Below are 27,636 nucleotides of genomic sequence, written 5' to 3' on the forward strand. Positions count from 1 at the left end.
AATAATTTAATCAGGGCAAAGACCTTAAAATTCCAGTGTGAATCATGGTTAATAAGGCCTTACAGCAACCCTCTGCTAATTTCACCCACCATAAACTCTGAAAAAGCCTTCCCAGTACCAGCCCAAGGATCAAACAGCCTCACTGTACAGCAGGATAACCACAGCTGAGGAACAAAGAGCAAATATATTCCCTTGCTTTCTGTGTGCATTTTTTGTCTTGGATAGGCTGTCCAAGCACAAGGCATATCTCTACCCCAGGCAAAACACAAATGTCATGTGCAGAAAACCTCTAAAACTGCTGACTGGCAGTTTTTCTCAATATCTAAAAGTCTTTTTAACAGAGTGTTTTCACAAGTGACAAGATGCAACCTGATACTGTAAGTAACAGCCAAAACTATCCCGTGCTCTTGTGCTAACTTCAGAACCTCTGCAACCGGACATCTCCCCTGATCATGCCCAGCTGATACTGGCTATTCAGAGTTGCTCTGACCACGCTGGGCAGTCTGGTTTGGGTGCTGCACCAGTGAAATGACTGCTACAGTGACCTGGTGTGGCATCTTAGGGGACTGGACCTGCAGATCTATGCCAGGTACCTGCTCTGAAGTTCCCACATTCATAAATCCTGGCCTTTGCAATCCACGCACAGTTTGCACAGAGCCGAGAACATTCCTTTCTGCAATGTCCTACTCTTAAGCTGCTTAAAGTTTTATAATTTCTCTAACAAGCCCTGGGAAGGGCCAAGCGTGCTGGGTCCAGGCACACAGCTTAGAGTTAACATCTGGGTTAACCACTTAACCCCAACACCTCTGGCATCCTAAAGGCAAGCAAGCGCCGTGCGGTCACCTTGGCCGCAGCTGCCCCCTGGTCTGGCTCTGGGAGCATTTCCCACAATGTCTGCTTTAAATGCCACCTTTACAACTCCCCAAGAATTACATCTCATAAGATCAAAAACTTACCCTGTGAATCCTGCAGCTTCTCTTGTGCTTGTGGCAGGTTAAGCTGTGTCAGCATCCTTTGGACATACTGATGGAGGCCATGCTGACAGGCCCACTGCAGCTGACTGAGCCAGGGGACTTTTTTCATCCAAAAGAGGCTTTTTATTTATTTACTGATGTTTGCTTTTTGAAGTTTAAAAGAACCCAAGCACAGTACTATTACAGGGTAGCAGCCCACTGTCAAAAGTTCTTTCATCCTCACAAAAATCCCTAAAATGGTAAATTAAATATTAATCCTGTTTTTACCAAAAATTCCCACCAGCAACAACACAAAATAACTTATTTCAAGAGTGAATTTAGTAGCTCAGCTGTGCCTGCCTTGCTACTAGAAGAGTAGCTTATAGGAGAAAATAACCAAACAATAATGCCCTAATCTTGGAACAAGATCTGGGGAAGTAGCCCCTTTTCCTTAAGCTAGTGTGCTAACCTGGTGCAGCTTTGTACTATAGCCAGCACTTTGTTCCTTACTTCACAGAATCAAAGACTGGTTTGGGGTGGCAAAGAACTGAAAGCTCATCTAGTTCCTACCCCCTTGCCATGGGCAGGGACACCTTCCAGTAGACCAGGCTGCTCCAAGCCCCGTCCAACCTGGCCTTGAACACTGCCAGGGATGGGGCAGCCATAACATCTTTGGGCAACCTGTGCCAGTGCCTCACCACCCTCACAATAAAGAACTTCCTTATACTGAATCTAAATCTCCCCTGTCCAAGCTTATAATGTACTGGAAATCACAGATACTTGGTTTACACACAGAAAGCACTACTGTTGAAATACAGCAGGTTAATTTTGGCTATCCCACTGGCTATTGTCAGTGCCTTTTGAACATGCTGTAGCAATTCAACAACAGCAATATCTGGTTGCAAAGACATTTCAGACTTTCAAATACCATGTTTCTTAGCAAAAATTAAATGAAATACCTGAGTTTGCTGTCATCTGGAGAGCTAAGAAAGCTGATGTCATCAAATATTCTTTAAGGGATAGCCTATTTTGGAAGAGTAATACTGGAAAGCTACAGTTACCTAAGTTTACATACAGAACTGATTTGCATGGAGGTCAGTCCTTTGATAGCAGTGTCTTGTGGAAATCAATATCAGCTATAATAACAAATTATCACCATCAGCTGAAAATAGTGACTTGTTTTTCTGAAACACTCCTTTCTCTGAGTAATAGCTATTTATATTTTTCTGGCGTTATGAGAAATCCACTCTCTGGGATGTGTTATATAGATGTCACCAAAGAGAAAGTCCTTTGTATTGTCAGGTTAAAGTGAGGACACAGCTTTGTCTGACTGGGAGGCTGCAGTCAGACAAAGCTTATTAAATCTCTCAGGAAGTTCTTCAGAGACCACGTCTGTGACACTAAAAGAAAGGAAGGGCAGCTTTACAGAACAATATTGTGATATGAGGGAGAAGAAAAGCTTCTTGTAGGATCTTTAGTGTAGTCTGTCATGTACACACACAGTGGTCTTAAGAGAGACTATGTGCATGTTTCTTCTCCTGCCTTGCAGTTCTGCTCTGGAGGTGTCTGCCTCAGACTTATCAAGTCAAGAAAGAAGGGGGGGGGGGGGAAGAGAAAGAAAAGCCCAACAACGAGCTACAAACTGAAATAGTTTCTATAATCCAAACAACTGGGAAAGCTCAACAGCAAACAGAGCAACCTCTTTTCTCTCCATGGCTGAGGTAACACCAGCTTATAAAGTTCTTTCATGGGCAGTGATGTTTATGTCATGCTTTGTGATCACCAAACTAGAACAACCTCTTTTTTTATTCTCAAATCCTCTGCCCTGACCTGGGATTATAACATGGTTTCTAGGAGGAATTACAAATTGTAGCTATGAACCAGCTGCCAGTGAAGGAAAGGGAAGTCTCAAGAGCATCAGTCTCACTATCTGGAGAGCATGTCCTAATACCTCGGTTCCTCCAGATCACTTCCTCCCTGTAATCCCCACATACTCACCAGGCATTTTTCCACAGAAATACAGGTGAAGCTAGAACAGTTGCTTTTATAATCCTGGACTCAGACACCTTATTGCAGATACCTTGTCTTGCTTATCACAAATGTTTTGGGAGGCTCCAATCCCTGCTCCTCCATTAAGAGTTGCTGCCCAAGGATCCCAGAGCAGAAGGAGCTCTGGGACACAGCTTATTTACAGAGGGAGTCAGACATTTCCTGAGGGGGTTGGACATTTCCATTTCAGCAGAGAGAGAGAAAAATGAAATGGCAGGGGTTTTCATAGAAGCACCATGAATCAAAAGCATCACAAGTTTTCCAATCTATCTACAGAAGATGCTGCTTAATTTTATGCTGCACTGGAACGCAAGAAATTGATCTCTCATTTGAAAAATACCCTGCAGCTAGTGGTATGACAACAGTGTCTGATAGTCCTGGGTGGTCTTTCAGGCCTCTCACACCATTTGATACAGGCAGAAAAGTCTCTAACAGAGAAGCATCTGTTAGGGACTGCAATCATCTTCTAGGCCACTACATGCCAACAAGCCTAGGGACAATGAATACAGCGAGTTCTTTACAGCAACACCAAGCTGTCTGTAGTCTGAAAAGAAGCCCATTGCTGTCCCACACTTCTCATGGAACCAGCTCAGATGTGGCTGCCTCCATGGCACAGCTCACCCACATACTGGAGACCTCTCCATTACAACACACCAGGCTGGGAAATTGAAACCACAACAGTAAGTTCATCACCCTCTAGTGTCTTGATTACAGAAACTGGTGTGTCCTACTCAGCAACGAGATGGTCCATCTAAACAAGGACAGATGCTTATTGCTGTAATGTGTGTTGGGTCGCATGCTACTCCTTACATTACCACACAGGTGAGGGTCAGAGATGGCTTATGGCCATACAGCAGCCAGAGGGGCAACTTTCACTCTTTCATATACAAGCTTATAGCAAAGGCAAATCTAGTCCTCGAGACAGCTCTCGAGAGTTACGATTTTGGATGTTATTTTTCTTTTTCACCAACTGTACACGGTTACAGAAATGTGCAGCCGAAGCAGTGTGACCCGCCCGCAGGGGGAAGGCGGCTCTGGCCGCCTGCCTTCTCAAACACACAATCATCAGTAGATGGTGCTGTTGAGCTGGTGAACTTCCGAAGGGACTACCTGGCTCTCGATTTCTGGATTTTCCTACCTCCCTGACTTTATCGTGGGCTTTCTTTGATGCCTTTCATAATAAAGCCTATCACTCAACAGGATTTCTTGTTACTGCCTCTGCAGTCTTCTAATTCTTCAGCACTGAACCCTGAAGAGCCATTTAGACCAGTATAAACTGGGTTTAAACAACCGATTTGTTGAAATGGCAGCAATTTATATTGGCTGTGCACAGGTAACCAACGGCGCTAACCCTGGGGCATGGGCAAAGCAGGCACACTGTTCTGTTTCCTGCTTAGGGCATTACCAGCGCATGAGGAATGCCAGTGAGGGGCAAACCGGTTAGGCAGAGTGATGAAGTATTACTGAACGCTCCTGACTTAAAACCCATCACTAATGCTGTAGATAAAATAACCCAGGTATTAGCCTGAATACTGGTTTGGGCTGGGCCTCTGAAAAAGCTTCCAGTGAAAATGAAAGCTCCTTTCATTAATACTCACACCCATCAGCTACTTCAATTTAATGGTCATGTTTCATGGGCAGAGCAGCATGGATCTAGTGACTGCAGAGGGAAACCACTGCATCGGAATGCAATGCATACTGAGCAACGTAGGGTCTGCACTGGTATGAACACCTACACTGCTTCCACGGAGCACAAATAACGAACTGCTGACCGAGCTCCCCATTCCATGCGATGTTTCCACTATAAGTTAACGTTGTGTTTCTGCTCCCGACATACAAATGGCTACTCCACCCACAGCACAGAGTGCACACACGAAGACTTTTCCAGAAGATCACTAGATGGAGCCCAATTCTAAGTACAAAAGCAAGTAAAGCTCCCTTCTCAGTGGCTGCGCTGGGCTGCAATGCTCCTGCCTTAGAAACACAACAGCTGAGATTTCTGTGTCCCCGCCAAGGCTGAGGATGAAACACCTGCTGAACATGCAGGTTAACTACAGCTTGCGGAAGGCAGCACCCATTTCCTACTCTCTAGGCTAGCTCTGTTCACATCCATTGTGCTGCTGCATCACCAGCACAAGGTTTTCAATCACTCTGAACTGGGACAGGAAGGAGCAGCTCCATGCAGGCATCCCCCTGCAACCCTGAGCCAGGACTACGCCTTTGAATGATCTTTTGACTGATGTGCTTGCATAGGGCAGGCGAGGACTGGAATTCCTCTGCCAGCTCCTCACCTCTCCTGTGAATTTACCCATATCCAGATGAAACGTGAGCTGAAGTCAGCCTCAGGCTGAGAGGGAAACTGGTCTGGGGGGCATGCTTGATGACATTCCCATCCCACTGGATAGTTCTTAGAGGGCCCTCAGCACCTCTCTTTGGACAGCTCGGTACTGGCAGTAGCGCTTGTTACAGCACTGCCCCTGATGCAGTAAAGAACAGGAATGGAAGCGTGCAGAAGGCTAAGCAGCAGCTAAATGAAACAGCAGGAGGCAAAGGCTGAGTAAGGAGCTGAATTTAGGCTTCCTGCTCTCAGGCTCATGTCTGGCCTGTGAGAGCATCCTCCGAACCTTATCCTTACCATCACCTTCCCCTCTGCTCCCACCCCATCCACTTGGGTTCTGAACAGCACAATGACTAATGTTTCTAAATATTCAGTCTACTTCAGTGGAGGTGACAGACACTCCTCTCTCACATTCCCCCTGCTCCCTGCTATGTGAAGAGGTGGCAACTCACGGCAGGGAAAGAACAATCACGCTTCTGTTACAAAGCATTTGGGAAGGCTCAACAAGGCTATAAGTAACTGAAGCTCTGCCTCTTGGGTTACCCAGTTCTAACTTGACAGTGACCTATAAACACAGGACAAACTGGTGCGGGTGGTCGAACCTTTCCCAGGAGTCTGAAATCCGAATTCACAGGGGATGCCCAAGGCATGAAACCGCCCTGCGCAGTGTGACAACCTCCCAGGGAACCCCTTGCTTACCGGAGGGGGACGCAGAGCCTGTTCTCAGCCCCACAGCCACCACCTCCCTCAGCGCCCAACTGCACAAACGCTCCCATGACCCAGAGGGGCGCTGCCGGTGCGGGCGGATGCTGACACGCGGGGGGGGTGCTAAAATAAGCAGAAAAAAATTGCGAATAAACCCGGAACCAGCACAAAACGCATAAAACGGTTGGGAGCGGGTAAGAACAAACGCGTGCCAACAAGGGACCGCTACAGGCGGACTGCGGGGAGCGCGGCGTGCGGACGGCCGGGCACAGCCGGCAGCAGCCCAGCCCGGCACCGGCCGCTCCGCACACCCGCGCATGCGGTGGGCGGGAGCCGCGGCACCGCCCATTGGCGGGCGGGGAAGACAGCGGCGGCGCTCATTGGCAGGCGAGCGGCGGCGGCGGCGTTCATTGGCGGACGGGCGGTGGCGGCGGCGCCCATTGGCAGCGCCCGCCGCGGCGGCCCCGCGTTCCTGGAAAGTTCTTGGAAACGGATCAAAGGCGTTTCCGCGAACACGCGCGGCGGCGCCGGCCCCGCCCCGCCCCGCCCCGCCGCGCTGACAGCCCCGCGGCCGTTACGGACGCTGCTATTTATACCCCCTCCTTCGCCCCCCTCCCCTTCCCACGTGGCTGGTATCGGAAGAGTGATGTGAATACAATGCGATTCCAGGAATCCCGCACTTCCTGGAACACATTAAAAGGGGCACACAAAAGATTAGCGAGGAGGCTTTTTCGCTTTCTCTCCCCGCCGAGCCTCTCACTCTGGCAGACAGGGCCGACGCAGGGCGCTGCGCTCCCGCTACCCTCCCCAGCACCCGTATTTATTGCTACCTATTTATTGCCATTTCAGAGCGCTCTGGATGTTTTTTTCTACCAGATGGCTCTGAAGGAAGATTAGTTCCGCTTTAAACATATGTCATTTCCCTTTTCTCCGGGTATTTTTTAAACTTTTTTTGTTGTCCTTCTGTGGAAAGCAGAACAAGAACTCTTCATTTTCTGAAGCGCAGAGGGAGAGGGCACACACCTTCCTGGCCGAAGTTGCTGAACGCTCTGTGAAGCCTCTCTCGGACAGCTCGATTCAGTTTCGGCTTGGCTTTTTCTGTGTCTGAAGCACACTCTTCAGTGGAAGGGGTTTGCTGGGGCTCTCCAGCCTTCTCTGACTGTGAGCCCCTGACCAGAAGCCGGGAATAGCTTGCTCCGGCAAGGAAGCAAAGAAAAAGGAGACAAGAAGAGAAAAAGAGGAGAAAGCATTTCCCACCTTCTTGAAGACTTAATGCTTTTCCCTTGGTCCAGGAGTGACATGATCCTCTGTGTTCAGGGGTAAGAGACTTTGCAACCTTCTTTTAAATGCTGTGCTTTGACAATTGTAATTAGTGAGATTCCCAGGGATAGTTTTTCAGCTCATGTGAGTTGCCATGTGTGATTGTAATGGAACAGCAATGGCTTACCCTAGCGCAGTGCTGAGTTCTGTGTGTCCTATGTATCAGCTCTTTAGATTCCACGGCTGAAATCATGGGACCATGAAGTATTCCTGCTTTCTGCTGACGAGCTATGTGGTTTTCAGTCCTGGGGTAGGGGAGAATCGGTAAAACCTTGGAGTGTGTTGTTCAGTGGTGTGTGTAACACCAGTGGGGACACCAACCCGGGACTGTAGGGCTTCACTCATGTCCCGGCAGCAACAAACTGCTTACAGGGAAGAACTTCCCCACAGTTCAGATGGTTTTGCCTATTTCTCAGTACATATTTAGGTTAAACTCATTAATTTAATTTTCCAATTGCTTTTATTGATAAAGATTAAATGTATGTACATATATACACCAACCCATACACAGCATTCTGTAGCATGAAAGCTGTGGGGGGCACATGTATGGTTTCACCACTTTTGGTCAGTAGAACAGGTAACGACCACGTCCCTTCTCTGGTATCAGTGTCTGGTACTGGTGTGCTGGCACTCCAGTGTCTCTGTGACCAGCTAAAGTCATCAACATGTGTTAATACCTGGTCTGCAGGAATCATTCGGCATTTTTACACACACTGCGTTATTTGGAAGGTGTCAGCATTTGTTTCCATCTGAGCTGTAGTGTCAGCATTGCCTGTGCAGGTTTTCCACAGAGGCAATGCATTTGCTTTGTCTGCTTTAAATGACGAAAGCATGGGGATTTTTCTGCTATTTCCCCCCACCAAATCTATTCCACAGCCACGCAGAGCTCATGCTTACCAACACTTTCCTACTACTCAAGTGGGATTGTTTTCACACGCATCTGCAGTCTGCTACTGCAGTTCCCATAGCCCTATAGGCAAAGGGAATTCAAGTTTCAACTTGGGCTTTGTGAAAACCTTATGTGAAGCTTTTTTCCAGGGTTAACATTCCAGAGCTACTGCTTCTCTTCACTCATTAAGAACTTGTTATGTAGCCCAACACTTAGATGGTTGTCTCTTGGTACCTATTTTAATGACAACTTATTGCTCAGTTTTCACTATCCTATAGGATTGCATATAGCCTGGCTGCATGCTCTCTCTCCTATTCAGACCTATCTCCCTTGGGAGTCTTGGGATGTGGCTGATGGAAGGGAGAGCAGCTCAATACACTTTTTCTTGTACTATTTGTACTGTGTTACAAAGTTTAGCTTATCAGCAAAGGAACTGCAAAGCTAACACTAAATGCTATCGGACATATCTGATTCACTTAAACTTTCTTGGCTTTCCACGGCCTGTAGAAACACTAATTGCCAAAGCACAAGGCAGCTCATTTGCTGTTTCTCTCCAGACTCCACACAGGCTACCAGCTACGCATGCTGTATTTTGTACATTTGTTTTCTTCATGCGTTGTACTAACACTTTCCTCAGTCCTGATCCTCCACATCTCCCCTCTACTTTCTTTCATACAGGCGCTCCTTATTTTCAAGTACTTACTGTGCCCCATTAAAGGGCTGACTTTTCATGCCCAATACCATTTTTCAACATGTCCTTATCCTAGAAAACTCTTCTTAACCCTCTTGCAAATGTGTCTGTGTTAAAACTTGCAGTCTGCTGTTACTCCCTGATCCCTCTACTCTCCCTTTCATGTGCTCAGAGCTGCTGTTTGGTCACAGCAGCAGCTCCTCTGTCTTCAACCCACACGCAAAGTTGTTTAAGATGCTGTTGCCTCCCACTCTATGAGAATTTCCAATTCCCCCTCCCTGTTCCACTACATGGGGACTGGGCTCCTTCAGCTTCAAGTGGCAGAATGAGGGAGCACAGTGGGAAACCTCATCTCAAGCACACAGGCTCTGCTTTGGAGATCCACAGTGGCTCTATAAAACAAACCTCCTGACAAATTCACACAGTTGATGTCTTTCGGAGGACTCAGCTGTGAGCTGGCTCAGCCCTTGAAATGAACAACTTTCTGCAGTGAACCAGGAGTATGTTTCCCTGTGTAACTTTGCTATCTCTTTCTTCCTTCCCAGGCTCTTAGCCAATTCCTAATCCCTCTCAAAAGCAGGTGTACATAAAATGTATTCCATGCTAGGAAAACAAGAAAAGTTTTCTTCCTGTTCACAACCAAAGAGTAGCCAGAAAAATCTTCCAGAGGAAAATAAGTACAGAGAGATTTGGAATTTGGACTGCAGTGTCCAAGCCCTGGGGAGCAAATGGGCAGTGAGCAGCGCAAGACTGATTTTACTTAACATTGATCAGTGTCCTTTTCAGCTCAGTGAACAGTTGGCATAAGAACACACCTGACGGAGAATGCTCTGCCAACAGACCCCCTTTGCACAGCACAGACTGTTCTATTAGGTTCAGTACAGAGAAGGATCTGGTTTATAGACCTCTCTGCTCAAAATGGGGGGGAAGTGGAGAATCTCAGGAATCTCCTCCTCCAGGAAGGCAAGCAGCCAGACACTTGCGAAGACCATGACATTAAGATGGAGATAACCAAATACCTTTGAAAATGCAGCCCTCAACACCTACGAATGTAGCTCAGGTGGGACTTAAAAGAGAACTCGGAGGTTTCCCAACAGCAGTATCCAGGTAGAAAAGTCTATTCAGATCTACGGTTCTGTGAAAGCCACTGAAAACACAGTCTATGCGATCAAGGGTGCCTGGGGAAGGGCCAGCAATCACTTTTATTAGCTTTGGCTTCCCACCCATTAACAGAAACTAAGCAATGAACATCAAATACTATGAACGTCAAGCAGGTATCCTGCTTCTGAAATGTGATTTGACATATGGAAAAAAGAATGTTCTTTTCTAAATACTAGTGGGATTTTGCTATGCACTGCAATACCCATACGTAGGACGGTGGAGTGTGCACATCAGTTGACAACACATTTATGTATGTACCTTAAGTGTCACTCTTCACATAAAGCACAGAGAAGGAGAAAGATGAGAAGGGAAGTGCTTATGACTTCAGTCTCCTTCCACTTCCCATTGATATGGGAGGATGAGGCTGCTGCCTTTGCAATCACCATCAGCTCCAGTGGTGCTGTGATGGTCTCACACTGAGGACTCAATCTCTCTGGAAACTCACCTATCTTAAGTGTCTGAAAGAACGTCTCAAGCAAGCGAGTGCATGTGGGTGACACAGCACAGGGCATGCAGCAGTACAGGGCACACAGAGGCAAAGAGCCTAGGAGAAAAGACGAACTAATAGTTATGTTCAGGAGCTTGCCTGGGTGTGAAGACTTCCCTGGCCCCCAGCTCACCCTGGAGCTCTGCTTTCCTTTAGGAATCCTTCTGCTGCAGAGAAGGAGCACCTATGGCCCATGAGAGCTCCAGGTTTTGTGAAACTGCACTTAGATGCTGGATGGCTACACTGACACTGTCTTTAGGCCACAGAGGGATTAATGTTCATAGCAGCCCAGTCATGGCAGAACCTCTTCCTGCTGTAATCCTGCAGGGTTTACAGCTGCACTGAGACCTCTGCCACGCAGCTGAACACCAGGGATTGTGTGGTGAACAGGCTTAGCTAAAACAAGAATTCCCATTATTCTCCTACAAGATCAGCTCACCCTGATTTCTAACAGACACATTTAGGATCGGGTCACCCCTGAGCAGGAATCGGGTAGGACAAACCTGAAGCTATTCCCAATTCTCCTTCTAATTATATTACAGTAGATGACTAACAAACCCAATGGCATAAAAAGAAATGTTCCAGCATTGTCGTGGTGCAAGTGAAGCTGTAATGATGCTGTGAACTTTACTGCCTCTGAAACTACACGCTAAAAGGCAACATCTAAAAAGATCAGGTTTAAAAATCAACCTAAATTGCAAGATAGATCAGCTTTTACAAGGCGGAAGAGGCCAACTCTTTCCCCCTGTTTCTAAAGGCTCATCTTTAGCTGTGTAATTTTCTCCCCCTTTCCTCTCTCTGTTTGAAACATTCTCATATTGAGGACCTGCTTAACATAACACGTATGCAGCATGCGCTGAACAGACACTGCAACCTATTTCAAGGCAAGGAAACATAGCAGAGTATGCTCTTCCTTTCAGACCTCATCCTTTGCTGGCGGAGGAAAAGATCAGGAGACTCTCACTCAGGGGCCTTGCGGTGGAACTGTCAGAGCCCATCATGCAGCCTCTCCCAGTTATGGCCTTCCAGGAGGAGTCTGCGCCTGCCTTTGCAGCCCCAGTTCCAGACAGCAACCCACCTCAGACCCGAGACCCTGAAGAAGACCTTCTCTGTATTGCAAAAACCTTCTCCTATCTTCGAGAATCTGGTAAGGTTCAGCTCACAAAGTCATGGCTGCAGGGAGCCAACTCTGCAGTCTGAGCTCCAGCAACAATCTCCTGATCCCACTTCAGATAGGAACCTGGCTCTGTTACAGCCATGGCTGGCTTGTGGATGCAGCAAATGTATTTTCAGTCTCTACAAACTTGTATCCTGAAGTAACTTATTATTAGTATAAGCAAAAGCTTTGTCCTTTATAACTGAGTCAAGATGGAGAATTGCAAAACAAGTCTCTCTTTCTCTGCAAACTGCAATAGCTGCAAGAGGAGGCATCCTCATTCCCAGCCCCAGCATGGCAATGACAAGCATAGGTATGAAACCCTTAGAAAGAAGGGTTCCAAGAACCCTAAGAACTAAGAGGTGGTCTATTTCTGAAGGTCTTACTGAAACTGGGCTTGGTTGCTTACCAGGTTCTGAGCTCAGTAGGCTTCAAGGCTTCCCTAAATATAGTGCCAGTCCTTTAATACGTTCTTTGCCTAATGAGTTTCCTCGGATGCTTTTCCAGGTTGGTACTGGGGATCTATCACTGCCAGTGAGGCTAAGCAGCATCTCCAAAAGATGCCTGAGGGCACCTTCCTGGTACGGGACAGCACCCACCCCAGCTACCTGTTCACGCTCTCTGTCAAGACAAACAGAGGTCCCACGAACGTGCGCATTGAATACACTGACAGCAAGTTCCGGCTAGACTCCAACTACTTGTCCAAACCTCGCATCCTGGCCTTCCCAGATGTGGTCAGTCTTATCCAGCACTATGTCATGTCCTGCACAACAGAAGGCAAGAACGAGGCTCCCTACCCACCTCCATCTCCTCTACCTCCCCTGCAGAAAGAGATGGCAGCAGCTGCAGTACACTTGAAACTCATCCGGCCGCTCGGCCGCAAAGACAACATCCCCAGTCTCCAGCACCTCTGCCGGCTGCGGATTAACAAGGCTACAGCCGACGTGGACCAGCTCCCTCTGCCCAGGCGGATGGGGGACTATTTGAAGCAATACCCTTTCCAGCTCTGAAGCATGGCCATTACATCTCAGGCATGACAGACAGGGACAGAAATAAGAGAACTTTGTGTCTTTGTCCCGCTGAAGCACAACATCAGGTGGGCACAGTAAAGACCTGATTATCAGCAGAGACTGCATCAATCTTTCCTCTCCCTTTCTTTCTAAATCCATTCCAGCGCCAGGGAGGAATTGGTTGTTTCAGTGAACAATGGGACACAATCCGAGCTCTGAACCTCAGACCGTGCCGACAGTGGCTGTGAGGAAGTGCTGTAGGCATGGTCACACTACTTGAATTTCAGAGCTGCTGTGACACCGGCAATGTTAACATTGTTATTTTCACTATTTATTTCCATGTCAGTTTCTCTCCTCATAGTATTTTAAAAGCACCTTTTACTTTATTATTTTTTGTTTCTTTTTCTTTTGTGGAATTAGAGATAGAAGAAAGTCCCCCAGCCAAATGACAGCCAGAAATCTCTGGGAATTTGGATTCGCATTCAAATAGTACCTGTTTGAACCTGTCCCTGTAACAGGTCACAGGAGTCCATTCAAGTTCCCCCAGACTTCTGGGGTATGTGGGACTCAGACCCACCTCTGCAGAGGTACAGTACTTCTTTTTTCCCCCTTCCTTAGCTCCAGGGGACTGGGTATCATAACCTCAAAGCACACTGGTAGCTCCCAGAGATGCATTCTGCATCATAGGTTGTGGACAAGAGACTTCGCCAAGGAAGCCCTTTTTCCTTGACAGCTCTAAGCAGAGATTCTCAATATTGAGCTTGAGGCAGGGAGCACTCATCCCATTTATTTTTTCCTTCCATCTTCTCTGTGTCTGTGACAAAACATTTAGAAACAAGTAATCAGAACCCCAACTTTCTTATTTGCAGGCTGGTTTCAGAGCACTCAGCATTTGGCTTGTGTTTTGAAAGTGCTGTTTCCTGACATTACCCTTGCCTCGCAAGCAAGTGGGGGGGTTCAGAGACCACTCTGCTGAGCTGCACCAGTGACACACACAGCTTCAGGATATTTATTTATTTATTGGGGGGGGGGGGTGTCCAAGTTAGAAGCACCTCAGCAGAAAGAGCTGTCCTTCCCCTCTGCTAACACAACACCAGACTGCAGTTGCTCTGCCTCTGCCAGCATTATTCAGGAAGCATGCAGCTTCAATCACAGCAAGGCTCTAGCACACACTGGAAATCACAATTCAGTGTTTCTGTTTGCCTAGGTCCAGACCTCTCCTCTCCCTTTCTCTGACCTGCATATTGGATATCCTTCACTGGATTTTTTGCTTTGGGTTTACTTCTCACACCCCTGTAAATGAAGCACAATGGCTTTCCCTTGCTCTCTGGTGCGTAGGAGGGACAAACAGCAGATGGGGTCTGCCCCAAACTAAGCACAGACAGAAGTTGCCCCCTCCTATTAACTTGCTTGATCCCACCACCTTCCCAGCCTGTAGGAGCCAGTCCACACCATCAAGTGAGAGCACAGAAGGGAACAGAGTAGGTCTGCAGCAATTATTTTTCAGCTTCTTTTGCCTCTAAGACCCTGTAACTTGACCATGCTTGAACCAATGGGACTGTCTCTCTGAGGCTCTGTAAATTAGAATAGACAAACCCCAGCTACACCTGATGGCTGGAAGAGGAGGTGGAAAAGGATGGGATAGTGACCCAGGAGACAAGCTCAAAAAATGGGTGGAGTTTTTTCATCCTATCTTAAAGCTGCCCAAAGGGACAAGATGGCCTGATGTGCTCAGTCACTGTCCTTTTTTTTGCCACCACATTTATATAAGTTTGTGCTCTTGCAAGCTTTGGTTTTGATACTTCGATGATTGACAGCGTGCACGTGTGATGTCAGATTTGCTTTTTATTACATCCTTCCCCCTTGCCCCATATGGCAGTAACCGTGGGAAGGTACCAAATGAGAATGAAAACTTAGGAGACAACAAAAAAGTGTTTTGGTTTGGTTTTTTAATGATATAAACCATAAACCACTGAAAAGGCTTCCTTTTATCCTAACACCTCTGTCTGCCTGAGGACACTGGGAACAAGGGAACCACAGCTCTTGAAGGAGCAGCAGTGATCTCAGGAAGCCCACATGGCTCAGCCACAGGCTTGGTATCTACAGCATGTGAAAAATCAGCTTGAGAAAGGGCGAGTTGTTCAGCTCTGAGACTTGCCTCCTATTCAGTCTGTTCTCTGTTGGGGTAAGGAGGAAATCAAGCTTGCGGGTTTGACCACATTGCCCCAGGAGAGCCCAGCTAAAATGGGAGAAGCATGTGAGGAGAATGAATGCCTGTTCCACCCCCAGCAGGACGATGCAGAAGCTGAGCTGAAGGCTGTAAGCTCACATGGGCAGGGACCATCTCTGTTGTATGTTTGTTCCGCATCTAGCACAATAGGGTTCTCTAGGTGCTACTGCAATACCAAGAATAAACAATACAGTTACTCCAAAACCTCAATCTTCTATCTTGAGACAGTTTGTTAAAAATCATTTGACTTGGATTTTAAATAAACATTTTAAAGATATTTTGAAGCCACTCAGTGTAAAAGTCTTTGGTAACACCCAAATGGATGGATTCATTTCCTACTCACAGGAATCCTCCCCAAGAAGACTGGGCAAACTCTTGACCATTTATTTTCAACAAGGCACAAAAACCTTTAACAAAAAGAAAAGCCCTTCAGATACTGGGAGAGTTAACACCAGAGTCATCATCAGTGTGGGCCTGGTTTCTACCACACACAGATGAGCAGCGGCAGACCACAAGTCCCAAGCTAGTACGGGTTGAAGGAACGTTCTTTAATGACACAGCAAAACACAGCAATGGTTTTGGCCTTGCTTCTGTGTGCCATAGAAAACCATTACAATCTAGGGGAAAAGAGATGGAAAGTGACTGGAAGTTTGGCAACTTGTTTAGAGCAGGCTTCAAGTTGGCCCTAAAACTCTGCTCACGGTTGAAAATCGAGTCCATAAGGGGCAGACCATGCCTTGGGTGGGAGACACAGCATCAGCTTTTCCCCATGTACTGCTGCTGGGCCCCAGTCTCCTCATATATGCAGTCCGGCCTAGCACCCCTTCCTCTCCTCATCACCTCCTGCACCAGACACACAGCTGGGGAAACCACTGGGAGCTGGATCTGCCCTATGGTGTCAGAGACCACCTCATCCCTCCCACCTCTGTAAAACACAGGGAATACCCTGAGGCAACCCTGCTCCTGGCACATGACTCCACTGGGCCCCCTTTGCACTCACTTCCCAGGAGAGATGCTCCTGCCACAGGGCCCCCATCCTGCCCAAAGCAAATCATGGCACGCTCTAAACCACTGGAAACACCAAAATAAGCCCACAAAACCAAAAAATTTCCACTAGTTCCTCTCTATCATTCTCCCTTTCTGAATCCCCTGGCTTCAAAGGTCAAAACCCTGCTTTAGGTGTTCCTAAAGCATATGCTGTCCTTCCTATGCCAGTCGTGGGGCAGGTATTCAGTAGTGAACATTGTTTCCACAACCTTATTGTGAGCCTATGGGTAATTTCCATTGCACACCAACCAGGAAATACTGGCAATGGAATAATCTGCTCAAGTTTAAGTTGTTGAACAAAAACAATCACATCCCTCTTGGGTTTAGGGGAAATGCGGAAAACAAGCTAGACAGGGGAGAAACAAAACACAATAAAGTCAGTGCAAAAATGAAGACAAAAGGAAGGAAAAGCTGCATCCATCTTTGAAGGGGAGCTTTGAAAACCCTGGAAAATACTGCAAAGAAAGATGCAGCATTTCTGATGCATTATTAAGTGATTTCTTAATTTAGTTGGGCTAAACTCTCCCCCCAGCTACATACATGAAACCCTGCTGCTCCATTCTACAGGCTGAAGGCAGAATCAATTGGCACGAGTCAAGCCAACCCATAACTGCAGTCACACACGGCTTTACTGCATCGCTGTTATCTTAACGACTCCCACTCCTGCATCTTCAGCACATTTTGTTAAAGCAAACAGGCTCATGCTCTGAAAGCTCCCACGCTAAACCTCCGTGCAGGCTCAGCTGATTTTTACAGCAGAGTTCCACATCTCTGGAAGCAGGAGCATGCGTGGAAATGTAGACTGACCTTTATCATCACTGAAGGAGAGCTGTCGCTCTCCCAGCGACACCTGCATAGTTTGCTGAGCCCATGCATACGATTTGGTCAGATTCTCTCCTGTTTTGCAGTTTCTCACTACATATAGAAATTTGGACATGAAGCCCTCACTGAGAGTGGATGAAAATCAGGCTGACAGGATTGGGAATAGAAGTCCCAGTCCATGACTGAAACCATGCTGCCATGGCTCACTGCCACAGCACAAATACCCTGCAGCTTGTCAGGCACATATGGTAGCATTTTCTGTCTTAAATACTCAGCTTTCTGAAATGGCAACACAGGCAAGGGAAAAATAACCCGTTTATGCGCACATGTTCCTCTCCTCTCCAACTTCCTGAAATCTTACTCCTTTCCCCACATCCTCTCAAGTTAATAACTTCCCTTAGTCCAAGCCAGATGAACCAGCAAGAAATGAAGTGAATCAGCAGAGTGTATTTAATACTCTTACGACAGACACGGTCAGGTGTTGCCAGCTATCTACCTACTCCATGGCATTTCTAGTCCAAATCCCATTGTCAGTTTAGCATGCTACCTAAGGAATTAAGAAAATGAAAATCAGAAGTAACTGGACACTGTATGTATGGTTCTCTGCTCACGTTCAAATCTGTCAGAAGTTATCACAGTCCCTTCCTGCCTCTCCCTGCTGACTGCTGAAGCACTTGCAATCCTCATGGAAATGCACTGTCCCCTTCCCCACCCATGAACTCAGCAGCAGTCCCAACATGTGGAGCACGTGGTGAAGCAATACGCAGTAAAGAGGTGCCAGAGCAACTTGGGATGACAAGTAACATCTTCCAACTCAGTTGCTACAGCACTGTCACAACATTTATACCTCATTCAGTGAACCCCAGCTATCATTCATAGGAGAAAATGAAAGATAAACCCACCAGACTAGGCAGCTCTACATGAAACAAACCAGCCCAAGGTAAAAATAAGGTATTATTTAAAGAGATCTGCCTTGTCCTTGGGCAGAAACATTCATCCTTTTGCCTTTTTCTGTTCACAGCAACGTACCATTGAATTTGAAAGAGGGAGTACAAGGGAAGCCAGTCCTGCCAGTATTGCCTAACAGCGCAATAGCAAAGAGAGGGCTTTGCAGTTGCTAAGTGCGTTGATAACACGTTCAGACTCCGAGACTCATTTCTTTTGAGACATGCCTATTTTCTGCCCACACCCAGTGCTGCCTATTTATGTTTTTTATAATCATGGGTGCCAGTGTGCCAGGGAATGTGCACACAGGGAGGCACGGCTTTATCTGGAGGCTAACGCTGCCTCGTGTGAACCCCATTTCCATGTTTCACTTCTGCTTCCTGAGAAACACAAGCAGCCCGCGGCTTCTGCTACACCCTGCACAAACAAGAAACACAAGTGGCCCTCGGGAGCAGGCATAATGCCGCAACATCTATCAGACAGCAATCACCACCTCTGCTATACATCAAAAACCAGGTTTCAAGAACAGTGACAAAGTGGGCCTAGGAATAAAATGAGAGTCAGTCCGTATTCATGTCACATAGACTGATGAGTGCCCACAAGCATTCTCTTCCAAATATTAGCAAGAACTAAGTTGTTTTGGTTTTGTCTTTTCACCTTAAAAAAGATTACTTTGTTCAGAGGAAAAGGCTACTTGTAGGCAGGTGGTAGGCCAGATGGAAGAGAGACTGTTTTAACAGCTTCACTGTTAGCCTGGGCATCAATCTTCGAAAGGAAACTGTGAAAAGTAAGTAAAATATAATTGGGATTTTGCATCATAACAATCTTAACATAATAATGTAGAGGGCTTTTTAGATTGGGAAAGGGGAGGGAATGCAACAAATCTTCATAAATTTAGCTAATATTCACTAAAGATGAGACTTGATGAGAAAGGAAATTTTACTGCAAATCATTTGTGGCTTAGTCCTTGCGATTTCCTGTGGCAGTGGTCGTGGTCACAGCTGGAGGCAGGTTGTTGGGCTTGATGGCCACAGGTCAGCTCCACATAAAGCTGGCCTTGCTTTCCGGCAAAATCATCATTTGAATGATTTAAATACAGAAGAGACCAACCCTGCAGAAAGCAGCCTGCCCCAGCAAAGGAAAGCATCCAGTCACACCTGCTCCCATCGGATGCACCAACCTAGATTTGCAGAAGGGGGTTTCCCTTTGTGAACAGGAACTACTCTCACCCTTTTGCTCCTCTTTCCCAGCCCTTACTGGCAAGGTTTTTCTCCTGAATGCCATTAAATACAGTGTAACTGCACTCTGCAGCAGCTCAGATTCGAGCTGCAAATATGAATACAATGTCAGGCTTTGTATGACTAGCTATTTTAAGAGCACTATCAAGGCAGGAAAGGCACTTGCTCTAATGTACCCCTGTATAACTGCAGTGACAATGAACACTTGAAATAATAGTGGCTACTGCACATTAGATTGTTCAAACATATAATCAGAGAGTCGGTATTTCTCAAAACCCTGCACTATAAATCTGCCAGAGGGAAGGGCAAAGGAAGAGTTGGTCAACCAAAACTCAGTGACAGAGCTCAGCCTGGACCCGAGCTTTTTGGCCTCCAGCCCGGCAGCCTGCATGACTCTACCATGTGATTGCCTTGATCTAGAAGATACGCTGCACCTTTTCCAATCACGGCTGCTGGAGAAGTGCTGCTCTTACAGAAACAGCCCTGCCTAGGAAAACTGAAAAACAAAATGGGCTGCACCCCATTCACTTCCCATTGAGTGTGATGGGAATCCATTTATGCCAGGGCAGAATTTGGTCCATTTCATAGGCCTAGTTTTACAGACAAGGATTTTATCCCTGATGTAATTCTGACACGAATTTGCCATTACAGGAAAATGCAACACCAAAGTGCAGCTTACCCAGAGCCTTCCTTTGCACACTGCCCCACCAACATGCACACACCATAGCCTGGACATTTCTTCCTTAAAAGCAAAAGGAAAGCTCATCATGCATTGTACAGTTAAGTTCTGGCTTCCCTTGAATTCACCTCTAATATGCTTGTCAGAACATTTGCATTGCCACCTGGAGATGTAAGCATTAGTCCGTGGAAAACTGAGCAGACAAACCTGGACTGATCTCAGGCAACTTGTTTCATGTTGGCTTAGACAGAACTCCCAGTGAGAACTCCTAAAACCCACATATCTGGGTTATATTTGTGACAGAGACAGCAAGACCCAGTACAAAGCTCCTGGGACACGCTTCCCACCCAAGTGTCCCTTGCTACTTGTGCTTTATGGCTTCGCTCAATGCAAACCAGCAGAGAGATTTAATAGCTCATCAGAGAGACTGCATAGCCTTTAATGTCAGGAGTGTCTCTTCCCTGGAACTGTTTGAAATGTAGTTTACAGAAGGCAGAGCTGCGTTTATACTTGTCAGAAGTTACCCAACTTGGCAACAACTCTTCCCATCATGCAAGTGTCATTGCAGTCATTGCCAAACACTGCAGAGGCAGAGTTCAAAACACTACCGCCAGGACTGTAAATATGTTGCAGAAACATGTTCCACAGTGCACATGTTATGTGTCTGCACTTGTCTGAAAGTGTTAAGTAGTAATAAAAGGTGCTGTTAAGATTCAAATGTGAATCTGAAAAAGCCTAACTCATGACCTAATATTATTGCCAGGGAACTTTTTGGAAAGTCTATGTAACTCTCTTTGAAAATAACCATCTTCTCTTCCAAGCCTTTGGATTTGGAATACTCCTTACATTCTTCTATGATACTTTGCAATTTACCCCTCTTTAGTTCCCTTCCCCCAGGCCTGGCTTATGGAAGTCATCCTGGCTGGAAGGTGCTGGGCAACATTTTGGAAAAACCATGTAAAAATACACTGCAAGGCAAAAATCAGCTGGGGGCGAGCAGTCCCCGTGTGAGGCCAACATAGTAACTCTCTAACACTCTTTTCTCTCCAAGAATATAGGAGACTAAAGGCTTTCCTTTGGCATGCAAAACCTCTTCTTGCTGATCGAACCCTTAGGAGTGGAGTTAATGTACTGGCTCAGGGGTATTCACAAGCAGCAGTTCCAAGCAAGAGCGTGCAAATAGAACAACCTCAGTGCCTCAGGATACTGAAAACTAGCTGGGAGTTTGGTCATTATGGTGGAGGGGAAAACACTTTGCTAGAGAAGACTGATTCTGTTTCAAAGTGAAGAACTGCACTTTCCACTTTCAATGTGGATCCCTCAGGTGACACAGACAGGACTGGTACACCACTCCTACCTGATTCACTCTACCTCTCTTCATCCACGTCATTTCCTACCTGACACACTTGTGCACCCCCAGGCTGCATATAACCTAGCTTGGCTCTGGGTTAGGATAGGAATTCCACTGTGCCTTGCCAGTCTGTGTGTTGGGCAGGGAGGAGTCCAGATCCACATACTCCCTAGTACTTGGGTCCCTCTTGTTCAGATGTGCCATGTGCAGAAGGTCCCTGGAGACTATTACGTTTTACATCCCTTAGCTCTCTGCTGCCTGGCTATACAACACAGCCTGTCCTGTGTGCTAAGATGAGCCTTTTATACACAAACCAGCACAAACCAGGCACGCAGCTGAAATCAAAGTAACTCATGCTAGTGTCAAGTCAGTGACACAGACTTGTGCAGTACATAAAACTGCCACATGCTGGCTTCTGTTGTTTCCTAACATAGAAGTGTATAAGCAGGTTTTGACACAAAATATGCATTGAACATCAGGTTGGTATTACTTCTGCATATAAATCACGGTTTTGAAGGGAGGGTCCATCACAGCTACTGGAAGGGGAAATGCTCCACTCAGTCTTGGATGGGAAGAGAGGCGAGTTCAGGAGGAGATAGTCCACTTTACAACAGATAACCCCTGCTACACGTATCATTGTTATGGACTAATAAAAAAGTAAATATTTTATCTTGCTTTTACTTCTTATCCCATTTGCAGGAGGCAACAAGCAGGACTTTGTATGTTTATTTTGTGTTTTCCTTTGGGCCTATTATTACTCTCATAATCACCTCCTTTGTCTCAGCTTTTCTTAGAGGAATTAGTTGATGGAAGAGAAATACATCTGTCAAAATGCTTCTTAAACAAAGGACGATCCTTTTCCTGTGAGCCAAAGGAAGCCTTCTCTTATGCTTGGGCTAAGGGAAATAGGTAACTGTTGAAGTTGTTTCCTAACTATCTCTTTCCATTCCCTACCAGCAGCAGCTGCCAGCATCCCTCTTAGGTGGCATTAAACCCCCAAAGACTTGCAGTAAATGCTGTATATCCTTTGGTGATCCCTGTACCTAGCATCATTAATTCTTATTGGAGCAGAAACAGAAAGCTCTCAAAATTCTCTCTGAAGTTATTGACAAAACAAATGACTTAATGAAAAGGGAACACGTTACAGACACTGGTGGATTCCAGGTAGCCAGCTATCTCCTGTAGCAACCCAACAAATACTGGATGACGTACCTAGCTGAGGTCAACGCTCCTCACAGGGCTTACCTTGACCAGCTACAGAGATATAAATATTCCCTGTGCCTTGCTGTTCCACTGTGTTTGCTTTCTAGGATGGGCACTTCGAAAGATGATATCACAGGAAACCAAAGTATAAAGGAATTACTTTATTACCCTTGCACTCAAACCTTCCTATGGCTGATAAAATCAGTACAGCAATGCTGTTTCAGAGGCAATTGGTGATGAAAGCCTACAAAAGGAAGCACTTCAAATTATGTCAGGGAACACTGATTTTTACATGAATCTTTTGTCTTGGCTTTTTTGATGCCAAGAGAGATGAAGTCAAATGAGATGTATATGTTATTGTATCAACCAAAGGAAAACGGAGAAGAACCAGGCCCTTCACTGTCTCTATCATTAGGCATTCATGCCAGCTGGAATCAATTCCAAAGAAAGAGCCCAGCTCAGTATGGGGAAAGACATCCCCTAAATCATACGTGTGTGTGTGTGTGCGTGAAGAATGTTAGTTGTGAAATACTGGTCACATAGGCTCTCTCCAGCTTCATCTTCCAACTCCAGTGTCTAGACCTCAGGATCAGTACGTATGCCAAGATGAGCACTAAAAACCCACACGAAACGTATTCTGAAGTCCTACTGCATGGACACAAATCCCTTCACTCACTCCCTGTCCTGAAACAGTCATGGCTGTGATACTTTCTAACAGCAACAAGGAAAAGGATGGTGGTACACAGGTATCAGCAAACCTATAAACAGTTACATCAGTGGGGTCAGTATAGGGAAATGGCAAAGAGCTCAGCAATCTACATACAAAAGTCTCTGGATTTTATTGAGGTTTTTTTAATTGTTTGAATCTATGAACCCCAGCAAGTTTTTTTAGGGTTCCCCCCCCTTCCCAGCTGAACAATGTGCATGTCCAGGGAATATAAGGTAAACTGGAAGATAAAGGAGTTTCTTCTTCTAGGCAGAAAGATGTTGGGGCTGTGTGTGTCCCCTCCATGGCCTCCAGTGGGGAGGCAGGAACTAAAAAGCTAAGGACACAAGGACTGAGCGCACATCCCCTACACGGTACTTGACAAGAGCACTTGGGCAAGTGGAGCTTCCATGTCATTCCTCCTTTCTGTTCCCTGCCCTGGTGATCTGCTTCCACAGCATTAGAAAATGTCTGAGGGATACAAAATTATCAGTGGTGACCAACCTGACCTTGAGACACACAATGGCAGCTACAAAATTCAGCAGCTGAGGACAAAGCAGGACTATTAAACACACTTCAAACCCAACACAGTTACCAAGTAACAATTTGACATCTGTTCTAAAATGACAGCTCTCCCTGACGAAAGTAGGACATTTCTTCAATGTCAAATCCAACCCAGGCTCACCATTGCTGTGTTTACTCAAACCAGCTATTCCAGCCATCAGGCAGCTCCTATTGCTATCTTAAGCTAAAATTAATCCTGTGCACCTTACTAAAAATCCTCTGAACAAACCCAAGACCAGAGGCTGTGTTCAAATCATTCCTTTATCCCCAGGGATGACACAGCACTGCACCAACACTTCAGTCAGTGAATTTACATGTGGTGGTGCAGAGACAAAGGCTGCCTATGGGTGCCTTGAGGAGGTCCCCTGGGTGATGGGCACAGGGGACCACGCTGAGCTTGGGTCCCCCAGACTTCCTTCTGTGACCTAAAGCCACAGCTCAAAGCTTCGCACAGAGCCCCGGGCGATGCGCCCGGCTGGGAACCGCCGCAACAGGAGTGCCCTTTATGAACAATGGGCAGAAAGCCCGTCACCAAAGTGAACGCGGCTCTACCCAAGCCCAAAGAGTCTCCTGCAGTGCAATGTGAAAACAACCTCACAAACAAGTCTGGAGATACTATTCCGGCCAGCACACAAGGGGCTGGTTCTCGGCGCTGCCGCCCCTGCTGGGGCCAAACAGATACAAGTAACCTTAACAAAAAGCAAGTCAGGCCCAAAGCTACTCTGTACAAAGGTGACTTTTTCTTGCCCTTTGCAACGTTGCTTCAAATCTGAGCAAGAACAGTTTGTAAACGGCCCAAGCTCCCTTCTTCCCAGTGCTGCCAGAGGACAGGCAAGTCCATCAGACTGGTAGGACGACAGAAGAAAGCACAATGACTTAACTAAATCTGTCCTCTTGTCTATAGGGCAACCAACCGCACAGCCCTATACAGAGAAAGAGTCCGTATTTCCAACCCTGGCTTTGTGAGCTCAGGAAGTAAAGCTGTCTCTTGGGCTCCAAACCATATACAGGTCTCCCCTTGGTCCTTTCTCAAACGGAAAACACTCCAACTTCACCTCTCGCTCAACAGCTCGCACCCTATGCTTTTATTGCTCTTGCACAGACAGAAGCACTCTGCTTGCTGGAGCGCTAAAGACAGCCGATCCTTCCCCATCGGGGTGGTGGGTAGCTTGTTGCTGACTGGGGTGAATCCCAGCTCCTCTTTGAAAACTCACTCTGATTTAGCAGGAGCAGAGTAACATTCAAGTACCTGAACAGGTCTGACTCCCCATGTCAGCTAATGGAAGTTGGATTCTGTTACTAATCACATCCAGCTACACCCTTCTGATGACAAACACCTATTCCACCCTGTGTTTGCTTGACAGATGACTAAGATGATTTGCTTGGAAAGAAACCAACTACAAAACAGCATTTCGCTCCTGCTGTCTCCATACACGTATTTGAGTAGTTTCATTTCCCTGTGCTGTTTAAATGTCAAGTCCTTCTGTTATGCATACACTTACTTTTTTGAGTTTCCAAAGCAGATCAAAGGAGCTTGGAAAGATAATTTTTTTTACTGTAGTCAACCTCCCTGCTTGGAAAGGTACTTTTTGCCCCTTCATATGGTGCAGTAATATTTTGTAACCTACGGACCATACTTTGGGCTTGATTTTCCTCCCATGTTGTGGTGAATGCAGTGCAGCTCCTAGCTAAGTCACCCAAGCCATGGAAGTTTGTGCGAAAGGGCAGTCCCACCCACTATGCGCAGCAGGGACTGCAGACAGCCCAGGGAAGGGCTTTGATGTGGGCATGGCGGAGCCAGTGGGGAAACTCATGTTACTGGGCTGCTCATGCACCCTAGGGTGGGAAATGAAAGCTGAGCTGCTTCTGTCTTCACTAGCCAAGATGAGTTATATCTGCTGTGGCTGAGCAGGATCCAGCCGCAGATCAAGCGTAACACCAATAGCAGCATGCCTCTTTCTTCTACTTAAACTTTGAAGAATCACCTCTGCAGGCAAGAAAACAACTTCAGATCTTAGTGCCAGCAGGGCTTACAGTCCCAGGTGATGCTCGCCCTACACGGCCAGATTGGGAGTAAGTCCTCAGTGGGTTACTTGTCATGCCCAGAGCCTGACAGAACCTGCAGGAGGGTGGCACAGAGGTACCCACAGAGTACCTCGAGTCCCCCTTGGCTCTGGTCTCAGTTTCAGATTCAAGGTAATGAAATCATTTCAGCAAGTTATTAAGTGATATAAAATCGACCTCTTGGAAGACACCACAAGTACAAGGAGAGCAGCAAGCACACTATAAATCCATGCACAGGCTTAGTGCACTTTGACTTCCTGATAAAGACAAGCTCCTGAACTCAAGGCAGTTGAAGCCGTAGGCTCCAAAGGTCTGCTGTCTTCCTGCTGTGCAGCACACAGCAACAAAACTGCTCTCATGCAAAGCAGGTACACGCACTTTCCTACACAGCAGTCTCAGGCTGACAGCACCGAAGCAGGAGCACCTTCCCCTGCTTGCTCACAGCTCAGACTGCACCAAGGACCACTGCTCTCTGCACTCACAGGCATTGAGCTGGGGTGGAAAGCAAGTCCCAGATCTTTCCTTTCTACCACTACTTCCAGATTGTAGCACAGGCAGATTTTCATTTAATGTTAATTTCCTTAGGCCTCTGCTATGAGGACTGAAGTGACACTGCTCCCTTCTTCCCTGAATGCCCTCAGACGCGAGGCAAAAGGCATTTGTTTCAGATAAAAGAAGACAGAAGCTTTAAGTGACTCCCTAAATACCAGAACATGTGGGATGATAATGATCAAATAAGATGAGAACAGGCCCCATCATCAGATCAGCTCAGAAGCACAAGCCAAGGAAAAGGCCATGTCACAGCTATGAAATTTGCAGTTTGTTTGGATCTTTAAAAGCAGGGAGGCAAGTACAGTGCAAGTAAACTAGTGAAAGGGAAGGAAAACATCATACAAATGGGAATATGATCTAGAATTAAAAATCTATAGTGTAAATAAGGAGTGAACAAGTTATCTGCTGAGCAGCTGAGTCTCCAGGAACAAGAAGGATGTTGACAGTACCCGCAGGGTGCCCTGCAGCACACAGCAACATCAAGGAAGGATGGCCCAGTGCCGTTACCTGCACAGTGCTGCAGGGAGCATTCAGACCCTGCTGATGCAGGCTGTGACTAAAGCTCTGTGCAGCACTACTGCTCCCCCCATTTCTCCGTCAGGCTGCAGAAAGGAAACTAAATGAGCTCTTAAACCCATCTAGTCTCTGTCAGCCCTCCCCCAGACTGTCAGGTTTCTGTGGAAAGCCCATTGCTCCCTGGGGTCATTTTCACTGCACTTTAGCTCTTCCAGGAACTCAGACATGCTGACAGCAGTCCCTCCTCTGCCAGACACCCAATCAGAGCTCTGAGGGAGGTTTTTCTAAAGCAGCTCATTGAATATGTTTTATTAAAAACTAAACAAAAAAGGAAAAGACAAAATAATAAACACCACCCACTGCTTTGCTCTGTGGGCTAATTCTGTGAAACAGAAAACCCAGGGGGTAAGATGCTAGACACAGGATCAGCTGGAAATTGTGTTTATGGAACCACACAAAGCTGATGATGAACTTTCCCTAGTATCTGGAAGGGACATAAGACCATACCCAGCCTGTACCCTCTGCTTTGCCAGGGGGATGCCTGGGTTTGGGGATCGATGCCTGGGAAAAGCAGTGAGATGGCAGTTTCATGCGCTTTTCAGTGCAACCAATGGGGCAAAAAATGACTCAGGATCCATCATGTGACAGGAACTGCTATTGACTACGCAAACCCATTGGCAGCGATTAGCACGCCAAAGTGGCGGCAATAAGGCCAAGGACACTGAGCACACACTCTGTATTTGTAGAGCTCCAGTTGCCCTCTCTATGCTGTAATAATTCATAAAACAACTTACCTTCCTGCTGCACTGGGTTCCAAAATTAATTCCGACGTTATAAGGACCCAGAGCACTGCGAGGCTGCACCTTGATTACCTAAAAAGTGGAAGAGGATGACCCCATTCAATCCCACCTATACTCCCTACAACCTCACTCAGAAATAAAAGGCTATCTCAGAATGGAC

General features: G+C 46.6%; 2 protein-coding genes across 4 annotated transcripts in view; one reads left to right on the plus strand and one right to left on the minus strand.

Annotated features, from left to right (window-relative positions):
- MAPKAPK3 (MAPK activated protein kinase 3) overlaps positions 1-27,636 on the minus strand; it is a 127,047-nt gene that overhangs the window by 51,576 nt on the left and 47,835 nt on the right. The gene's annotated exons all lie outside the window — the stretch shown is intronic.
- On the plus strand, positions 6,671-15,277 carry CISH (cytokine inducible SH2 containing protein). Its single transcript, XM_065687724.1, has 3 exons — positions 6,671-7,364; positions 11,514-11,740; positions 12,257-15,277. The coding sequence occupies exons 1-3, from the start codon at positions 7,318-7,320 to the stop codon at positions 12,757-12,759; spliced, it is 777 nt and encodes a 258-aa protein (XP_065543796.1). The 5' UTR covers positions 6,671-7,317; the 3' UTR covers positions 12,760-15,277.

This window comes from Lathamus discolor, chromosome 7, assembly GCF_037157495.1.
Source record: "Lathamus discolor isolate bLatDis1 chromosome 7, bLatDis1.hap1, whole genome shotgun sequence".
NCBI lineage: Eukaryota > Metazoa > Chordata > Aves > Psittaciformes > Psittacidae > Lathamus > Lathamus discolor.

Bases quoted from the DNA above. Each gene is read 5' to 3' on its own strand.
- CISH (XM_065687724.1), top strand. From the start codon at position 7,318: ATGCTTTTCCCTTGGTCCAGGAGTGACATGATCCTCTGTGTTCAGGG. The intron at 7,365-11,513 runs GTAAGAGACTTT...TCTTCCTTTCAG, and splicing joins ATGATCCTCTGTGTTCAGGG to ACCTCATCCTTTGCTGGCGG. The intron at 11,741-12,256 runs GTAAGGTTCAGC...ATGCTTTTCCAG, and splicing joins CTCCTATCTTCGAGAATCTG to GTTGGTACTGGGGATCTATC.